This window comes from Coloeus monedula, assembly GCF_965178545.1.
Source record: "Coloeus monedula genome assembly, chromosome: 34".
NCBI classification, from domain to species: Eukaryota; Metazoa; Chordata; class Aves; order Passeriformes; family Corvidae; genus Coloeus; species Coloeus monedula.
Window position 1 is genome coordinate 1,577,075 of NC_138814.1, and position 9,996 is coordinate 1,587,070.

Sequence of the window (9,996 nt, forward strand, 5' to 3'; positions counted from 1 at the left end):
TTTCCCTGCCCTGCTGGAGGCCGAGCTGTGGCTGCCCTGCCCCACTGCTGCTGCTTCGAGTTTTCGCTACGCTGTAGCCCTGCTCGCCCTGCCTGCCTGGGCATCCGTGGGGGTTCTCCCATCTGGATACATCTCGCCTGCCACCCGGGATTTGCGTTCGTCCCTGCTGCTCCAGCCTGCCGCTCTAGCCTGCCGCTCCAGCCTGCTGCTCCTGAGAGTCCGGGATCGGCTGCCCAGGGGTTTGTGAAGCCTTTGTTCCTTCCCTTCCCGGGATCCCAGGCCGCCAGTGCCGCGTGCTCCCCGAGCTCGCTCCGGAGCGCCCCCTGCAGCCGCGGGGGAACCATCGCACCTGCCCTGCTCACCGGGAGCCGCCAGCGCCCCTGCCGGCTGCGAGCGGAACTGCACCCGAGGGGAAAGGGCCCGACAGCCGAGAAGGCTGGCACTGGGTTTGGGATTGTTTGCTGTTACTGCCAGAGTTATTGTTGCTTGTTTGACTGGTTATACACATATAGATATATGATAGTAAAGAACTGTTATTCCTATTTCCCACATCTTTGCCTAAAGGACCTTGATTTCAAAATATAATAACTTGGAGGGAAAAGGGGTTATATCTGCCACTTCAAGGGGGCTTCTGCCTTCCTTAGCAGACACCTGTCTTTCAAAACCGAGACACCTGAATCCCTGAATCCTGAAATTCCCGAATCCCTGAATCCCCGAATTCCCGAAACTCTGAATCCCCGAATTCTTGAACCCCTGAATCCCCGAATTCCCGAACCCCTGAATCCCGAAATTCCCGAATCCCTGAATCCCCGAACCCCTGAATCCCCGAATTCCTGAACCCCTGAATCCCCGAATTCCCGAATCCCTGAATCCCCGAATTCCCGAATCCCTGAATCCCCAAATTCCCGAACCCCTGAATCCCTGAATTCCTGAATCCCTGAATTCCCGAACCCCTGAATCCCCAAATTCCCGAACCCCTGAATCCCCAAATTCCCGAATCCCTGAATCTCCAAATTCCTGAACCCCTGAACCCCTGAATTCCCGAATCCCCGAATCCCTGAATCTCCAGAGTGGGTGAGGTTGGAAGGGATCCCAGAGGGGTCTCCCAGAGCTCTCCCAGCTGGATCCTTCCTCCGGACACAATTCCCTCTTTTTCCTTCCATCCATCCCACCTGGAATCATGTCCCAGTCCCACCCCAGACTTGGACACCTTCCAGCAACCCCTTATCCCACATCCCAGTCTTGATCCCTGTTATCCACGGCACATTCCCGCCTTTCCAGCTCACCCGCGTGGCTCCGGGCTTCCCAGAAATCTACGAGAAGAAGAACGGAATTCCGGTTTTTATAGGGGAATTCGATACTTCCTGGACCGGAAGTATTTTGGCCCCCCAAAATTCTGATTTCATCCCCCCCAAATCCCAGGAATTTGCATATTCCCGTGGGTTTCAGCACTTACCCAGCTCAGCTTTCATCTGACCTGAAAGGAGAAGATATTCCCATTAGTTTTGTTGGATTTTCCCACTTTTTTCCCCAGTTTTTCCCATCAGAACCCCCAAGTGGGGAGTAACAGGAAATTCCTCTCCATGGGCGGGTATTTCCCTGGATTAATTAGCTCTAAATCCAGGGATAACGTGGATTCCGATCTTATTTTTAATAAACTTGGGGCAAAATGCAAATTTATGGAAATCGCATTTTCTTACCGAAGCGTTTCTTGAATTGGATTTTTGCTGGAAAGGAAAAGCAGGGAATGAGTGATGGGAAAACTCCACGGAAAAATGAAAATATCAGCGAGGAAGGCATTGGAATTGGAGCGGTTATTCCTTTTGGGAATGGAGGTGGGAAATTTCCACCATCAAATGTCAGGATTTAAGGAATTACAGATTTTTCCCCAAAAATGGGAGGAAAGGGGAGGGAGTTTTGGTCCCGGGGAATTCCAGGTGGGATGTGCTGAGGGATGTGGGGGTGGAAGGAGATTTGGGGTTGGATTCCGTGATTTCAGGGGATTTTTCCAACCGAAATTCCATGGAACCCCAAGGGAGAGAAGAGAGCTTGGAGAGATGGGATTGGGCCCTCTAATTAATCGCTTCTAATTAAAATTAAGCTGATTAAGCAGGGGATGGTTTTCCCTGAGCACCCCGCCCATTCCCAAGGAATATTTTAAGCAAATGGGATTTACCCGCTCGTTTCTTGGCTTTCTCTCCATCTGGGGATTCCGGATCGGGGAATCAAAGGAATAACAGGGAGAAATACTAATTTAATAATGGTTATTAATTGTTATTAATAGTGCTTGTTAATATTTATTATTAATATTGTTTGTCGGTTCCTGTCCAAAGGGAAGGGGGAAAAGGGGGGGGAAAGGGGAAAAAAGGGGAAAAAAGGGGAAAAATGGGGGGGAAAAGGGAGAAAAGGGGGGGGAGGTGATAAAAGGGGGAAAAAAGGGAAAAAAAAGGGGGAAGAAGGGGGAAAAAGAGGGAAAAAGGGGGAAAGGGGAAAAAAGGAGACAAAAGGGGGGAAAAGGGGAAAAAGGGGAAAAAAGGGGATAGAAAGGGGATAAAAAGGGGATAAAAAGGGGAAAAAAGTGGGAAAAGGAAAAAAGGGGGGAAAGGAGGAAAAAAGGGGGAAAAGGGGGGAAAAAAGGGGAAAAGGGGGGGGAAAAGGAGAAAAAGGGGGGAAAGGGGGAAAAAGGGGAAAAAAGGGAAAAAGGGGGAAAAAAGGGGGGAAAGGGGGGGAAGCGGGGAAAGAAGGGGGAAAAGGGGGAAAAAGGGGAAAGAAGGGGGAAAAGGGGGAAAAGGGGGAAAGAAGGGGAAAAGGGGGAAAGAGGGGAAAAAAGGGAATAAAAAGGGGATAAAAAGGGGAAAAACGTGGGAAAAGGGAAAAGGGGGTGAAAGGAGGAAAAAAGGGGAAAAAGGGGGGAAAAAGGAGAAGAAGGCGGGAAGGGAGAAAAAAGGGGGAAAAGGGGGAAAAAATGGGAAAAAAGACGGAAAAAGGGGGAAAAGGGGGGAAGCGGGGAAAGAGGGGGGATATGGGGGAAAAGGGGAAAAAGGGGGAAAAAGGGGATAAAAGAGGGGAAAAGGGGAAAAAGGGAAAAGGGGGGGAAAGGAGGAAAAAAGGGGGAAAAGGGGGGAAAGGGGGGAAAAAAGGGGAAAAAGGATAAAAAGGGGATAAAAGAGGGGAAAAGGGGGAAAAGGGGGGAAAAAATGGGAAAAAGGGGAAAAAAGGGGGAAAAAAGGGAAGAGAAGGACTCACCCAGCACCGACTTCACTTTCTTTTTCTCTGGAATAGAAAATGCAGGATTTTGGCACCCAAAAAATCCCAAATCAGGAACCCTGATCATATTGAAAGGGCATTTTTTGATTATTTGCAATTAATTATTTAATCCGTGGAAGTATCAAACTTTTTGAACTTCATTTTATTTAATAGATGGGATTTATCAGATTCAATAATTCATATATTGATTAATAATATTTTATATTTTTAACATAATATTTTGTACATTATTTTTTCATTCTAATTTGAGCAAAAAGACATTTGCAAAAAAATAGGTCGATTTTATAACTTTTCAACTGTCAGAACAGAAAGAGCAAAACTAAAATTGTAAAATATTGGTAATTTGAACATTTTAAAATTGGGTCATTTTTAAAGTGGAAGTTTTCAATCGGTGAATTTTCAAATTAAAAAAAAATGACCGACTTGAGCAAAAACATGATTGTAAAAAAATGAGGAAATTTTCCAATTTTTAAATTGTCAACTTTGAAATTGTAAAATATTAGGAACTACAGCAGAAAGAAGACTGAAATTCACGCTGGGTTTTAAACTTTGTGTGTTAAATAACAGAGAGAATTCCCAGAATTTCCATCGCTCCCTCATTTCGAACACAGAGGATTTTTACCTTCTTCCGTTTCCAGCTTTGCTTTTCCTTGAAAACCGAAAAAATTTTAAATTATTTAATTCCGAAAGATTTTTAAACTACTGTTTGATAATAATTAATATCTGAACTTACATATTCAATAGATCTCTCTAATAAACGTATTAATATATTGAATATTTCCAAGATTTTAGAGTCTTTTATATTTCCAGATATTTATATTTTAATAAGATTTAATAAAACCTGGTATTGCTTATTTCATATTTCATATTTTCAAGATTTTATGGTATTTTATATTTCTACATTTTCTATTTTAATAATATGTAATAAAATCGTGCGTTTGTTATTTGGTATTTAATATTTCCATTAATATGGGTAATATCTTATATTTACTATTTCACGTTTTGACGTAAATAATAAATATTAAATATATTTAATGTATTTTAAATAAATATTTTAAATAAATATTAAATATTAAATCAAATCATTAATAATTTTCATTTTACGTTGTTATAATTATAGCAGGGACATAAAAATAAATTGCAATTATACCGTTGGTGATCACTAATTAATAATTAACAACCTCACCTGCGCCCACGGTTCTCTTGTTGCTCCCTGGGTAAAAAAAAGAACAAAAATTCCTTTTTATTCCATGTTTTTGTAGGGAAATTGGGCTCCTTTTCCCGGATTTCGCCTTTAACCACGGGTGATTTTCCTCAGATTCTGGTGGGATTTTCCAATGGGATCCGAAGCCGGAACTCACCCCGGATCTGGCAGAAAACGATGGAAATCAGGGCCATGTTGAGGAACAAAACCGCCAGGAAAATCCGCAGCCACTGGGAGATGGAGGGGAGGAAAACGTCTGGGAAAACGAGGGAAAACCAGCGAGATTCCGTCAATTGGTGGAAGATTAAATATCCTATTAATTACTGAATATTCTGTTAACGATTTAAGGCCGAAATATTCAAATAAGCATTCAATATTTTGTTAATTATTTAAGGCTTTAATTTTCCATTAATGATTAAATATAAGATTAATGGTTTAAGATGAAATACTCTATTAAGGATTAAATATTGGATTGGTTATTTAAGGTTTGAATTTCCCATTAACTGTTACATATTCTATTAACGATTTAATGATTAAACATTCTGTTAAGGATTAAATACTTTGCTAATTATTTAAAGATTCAATTCTCCAACAGCTATTAAATATTATATTAATGATTTAAGGATTAAATAGTCAGTTAAGGATTAAAGAGTGTATCAATTAATAAATAGTCAATTAATTAATTAATTCTTAAAATGGCCAATAATTATTAAATATTCTAATAATGATTTCAGGATTAAGTATTTGATTAAGGCTCAAATATTCAATTAAGTATTGGCTGTTCCATAAATGATTTAAAGATTGGCTATTCCATTTATTATTAGATATTTTATTGATGATTAAGCCTTCTATTAATGAATAAATCACAAAGGCAGTGGTAAATTAGGAGACAAAACACAGGCGGAGGTGGGAGATGGGGAAGTTGTATTTCTAATTAAATCAATCAATAAATTATGCTAATAAATAAAATTTTAAAATAAAATATGAAGGTAAAATATATATAAAAATAAAAAGTAAAAATAAAAATAAGCATAGAAAATAAAATATGAATAGAAAAATATTCAATTAAAATTAAATCAAATTAAGGACTTCAACAAGTCCTGCTAATTTGCAAAGATAAAATAGAATAAAATCAACAAATGTATAAATAATGATAAATAAAATTAAAGATTTCCAGTGCTTTGGGTCCAGCTGGAACTGCCAATTAGCAAAAACCAAATTCAATCAATCAACCAATGACAATCAGTAAAATTAAATACTTTGACAGGAATTGCTAATCAGCAAAAATCAAATTAAATTTAAAAAATCAATCAATGATAATCAACAAAATTTGTGACTTCAATCATTTGGGTTCAACTGAAGCTGCTCATTAGCAAAAACTAAATTAAATACTTCGATTAACAAATGATAATCAATAAAATTAAAGAATTCCAACCCTTTGGACTCAACTAATTAGGAAAAGTCAAATTAAACCAGGAGCGGAATAACTGCCCCGGGAATTTCTTCTGGGAATTTTTTCCCGGCGCCCACCATGGATGCGGATCCGGGACTCGCGGGAGGCACTGAGCCGGCGGTTGAGGATCCGGCAGGAGATTTCCAGGTCGGATCCGGGCTGGATCCTCAGGGAAGCCTCGACGCTGAAGAGGCCCCCGGGGGTCACCGTGGCCGTTGTGGTCATTGACTCCCTCCGGACCTTTCCGTGTCTGTCCAGCCAGAGCAGCTCCGGCCGCGGGAACCACCCGGAGGCGCGGCAGGAGAGGCCCAGGTCCTGCTTCTCGGGGCTCCGCAGGATCACGGACGGAGCTTCTCCAATGGCTGTGGAAAAACAGAGGAATTTTCCATTTCAATCCCGTTAAATTTGGGTTTTCTGGAACTCAGCGGTTCCGTTCATTGAGGAGCTGCCGCTGCGGGATCACGGACGGAGCCTCTCTGACAGCAGAGGATAAACAGAGGAATTTTCCATTTCAATCCCGTTAAATTTGGGTTTTCTGGAACTCAGTGATTCCTTCCATGGAGAAGTTGCTGAGGTCCCGTTTTTCGGGACTCTGCAGGATCACGGACAGAGCCTCTCCACAGCTGTGGAAAAGCAGAGGAATTTTCCATTTCAATCCTGTTAAATTTGGGTTTTCTGGAACTCAACGGTTCCGTTCATTGAGGAGCTGCCGCTGCGGGATCACGGACGGAGCCTCTCTGTCAGCAGAGGAAAAACAGAGGAATTTTCCATTTCAATCCCGTTAAATTCGGGTTTTCTGGAACTCAACGGTTCCGTTCATTGAGGAGTTGCCGCCGCGGGATCACGGATGGAGCCTCTCTGACAGCAGAGGAAAAACAGAGGAATTTTCCATTTCAATCCTATTAAATAGAAGTTTCCTGGAAGTCAACGATTCTGTTTGTTTCTGGGGGCTCCACCGGATCATGGATGGATTCTCTCCATGGTTGTGGAAAAATGGACAAATTTTCCGTTTCAATCCCGTTAAATTTGGGTTTTCTGGAACTCAGCGATTCCTCCCACTGAGAAATTGCCCAGGTCCTGTTTTCTGGAGAATCATGGATGGAGCCTCCCCAATGGATGTGGAAAAGCAGAGGAATTTCTGTTTCAATCCCATTAAATTGGGGTTTTCTAGAACTCGACTTTTCACCAAGGAGTTGGAAAGTCTTGGAGGATTTTCCGGGATTTGATCCAGGGGGGCTGGAGGTTCTCAGTGGTCATTGGCTCTGAGAATGTCCTTGGGAATGAGGGGATTTAATGGAGAATCCGGAAGTGGATGGAAGGGTGGGGGTGGTCCTGGGATGGATTTGGGAGTGGAATTTCCCCGGATTTTGTAGAATTTAGGAAATGAAAAAATTGTAGAAGCAAATATATAAAATATATAAAATGTACAAAATATATAAAATGTATAAAAGATTTAAATATATTTAAAATATATCAAATATATTAAATAAATATAGAAAAGATACAAAATGTAAAACTATTAAAGATAAAAATATAGACATAAACTACATAATATAGAATTATAAACGTATAAATATGAACATAAGTATAAACATAAAATAATATACTATTTCTAGTATATAATTTTATATTTGCAAAATACAGTAGATAAATACTACTTATTTATGTTTTCATATATATGATATATATTATATAGTATATTTTATAGCATATGTTGTAATATATTTATAATTGTATTTATAATTGTATTTATAACGTATAAATACACTAAATAGAATAGAATAGAATATACAATACGTATATCTTTATTTCTATATTATAAATTAATATAGACATTATAGAAATTATTATTAATAATTAATATTAAAAATGAATATATTTTTATAATATTATAGATGAGAATATTTGTGTTGTATAATTACTATGTCCATATAATAGATGTTTGTATAATAATGTATTTATGTATTCTTATAAAATATTTGTATTACACAACATATAAGATGTCAAATATAAAAAATATGTATTAAAAATATATAAAAATAAAAATAATTTAAAAATTATAATACAAATACAAATACAAATAAAAATTATAATAAAAATGATAATACAATTATAATAAAAATTATAATAAAAATTAAAAATAAAAATAAAAATTGTAATAAAAATAAAAATAAGAAAAAAATTATAATAAAAATTAAAATAAAACTGAAACAATTTAACAAAATATTATATAAAAATAGACATTTTTAAATATAAAAAATATTAGCATTTATAACAATATTTTAACAATATTTTAAATATCTGCCCAGTTTTGTGCAGTGAAGGAAACCAGAGGGAATGGCACCGACCTGCCACTTCCAGCTCCACCAGCACTTCCCGGGACACATCCTGGAATGAGACCTCGCAGCTGTAGGATCCCTGGTCGGAGCTCTGGACGTTCCTCAGGAGCAGGGACATGTTCCCAGCTCGGAAGTCCCTGTGGAAAAATTCCGCCCGGCCCTGATATCGCTCATGCGGCTCCTCCCTTCGATCCTTCCCATCATAGCTGCTCACGGGGATCCGCTGGGATTGGCCGTGGAATGTCCACCGGATGGAGAAATCCTCGGGAACGGGAGCAGATCCCACCTGGCAGGGCAGGACCACCCTGTCCCCGATGATTCCGAGGACAGAAGTTTTGGGAGCGCTCAGGAATCCGCCTGTTTTAGGGTAAAAGGGGAATTGGTTCGGGTTTTCCAGGTTGGGTTTTCCATGGAATTTCATCGGGTGACCAATGGGACCAATTCCACCCTCAACAAGAGAGGAACCCAGAGGAAAACCAAAAAAATGGGGATGTGGTGCTCATGGATTTATCCTTCAGTGTTTTGAACGATAACTCAATTTCTTGGCCATTCAAGTCTTGGAGAACCCTGGAAAATGGATGGAAATGGCAAATTCCATCCAAAATAAAAGTTCACACCCAGGATTTACCTCCAGAAAATTCCAGGTGGGAATTGACTGCCCCAACACCGGTTCCCAGGAAGGTTTGGAATGTCCCAGGGCCTGGAATTCATCCTTACGGTGCTGGGAGATGTGGGAGCTCTCAGATTCCCAAGGATACGTGAGGTGTTCCTTGGACATCCCGCCCTGATTCCCAGAGGTTCTCCCAGCACGGGATTGAGACCCAAGTGATAAAATCATGGAATGCCCTGAGCTGGAAGAGGATTGGAGTCCAACTCTTGGCCCCGCACAGGACAATCCCAACAATCCCTGGGAGCGTTGTCCCAGTGCTCCGCAAGCACCGGAATGTTCGGAGCCGCTGCCAGTTCCCTGTGGAGCTGCTCCAGCCACGACCACCCTCTGGAAAAGGAGCCCTTTCCAAGTTAAATTCTGTGTCCTCATTAGGTTTTAATTCACGATTTGGAGCAGAAATCGCCTGTTTTATGGGAATAGATCCCAAATGGAACTGCCCTCACCTGCAGCCAGGTGGGATCCGCGCCGGAATGCCAGGACTGGGAGCACCGCCAGCCACCAGAGCCGGGAATCCATGGATATCCCGGCTCCCTGCTCCTCCTCCCCTCCGGAACCGGCACTGCCGGGGGGTCTCCCGCAGGATTCCTTCGGTCCCTTCCCAATTGGAAACAAGGAGAGAATGGAGAGGGGAAAAAACAGGGAATATGATCCGTGAAGGATGATGGAAAACGGGATTCCGGGAATTCTCCTTTCCTCAGCTCCCTGTGCAATTTAAATCCACCCAGTAAATCCGCCCTCGGTTTTCCGGACGTTCCATTCCCATTTTTTCCCTTTCCCTGAGAAATTCCAAGCATTTTGTGGGATGTTCGGATGTTATTTTGTTATCAGATTTTGGTGGGGTTTTGGTATTATTTTGATTTTTGGAATTCTGATATCAGAATTTAATACCCGATTTTGGGGTGATATTTTAATATTCAATTTTAAGATCGTATTTTGATACTCTGTGTTGATGCCACATTCCATATTATACGTTAACATGATATTCTGTAATTAATATTATATTAATATTTTATTTCTGTATTTTGATAGTCTATTCTACATTTTAATACTACATTCTGATATA

The 9,996-nt window shown here is 40.4% G+C and overlaps 1 protein-coding gene across 1 annotated transcript; it reads right to left on the reverse strand.

The window, feature by feature from the left end:
* Positions 1–1,224: 1,224 nt before the first annotated feature.
* Positions 1,225–9,041, reverse strand: LOC309583982 (butyrophilin-like protein 9; the record flags this gene model as incomplete). Its single annotated transcript, XM_082299871.1, has 7 exons — positions 1,225–1,313; positions 1,701–1,727; positions 4,454–4,480; positions 4,629–4,727; positions 6,002–6,286; positions 8,273–8,620; positions 8,981–9,041. 7 exons carry the CDS (start codon positions 9,039–9,041, stop codon positions 1,225–1,227), a joined length of 936 nt encoding a protein of 311 aa, XP_082155997.1.
* Between the last annotated feature and the right edge of the window lie 955 nt (positions 9,042–9,996).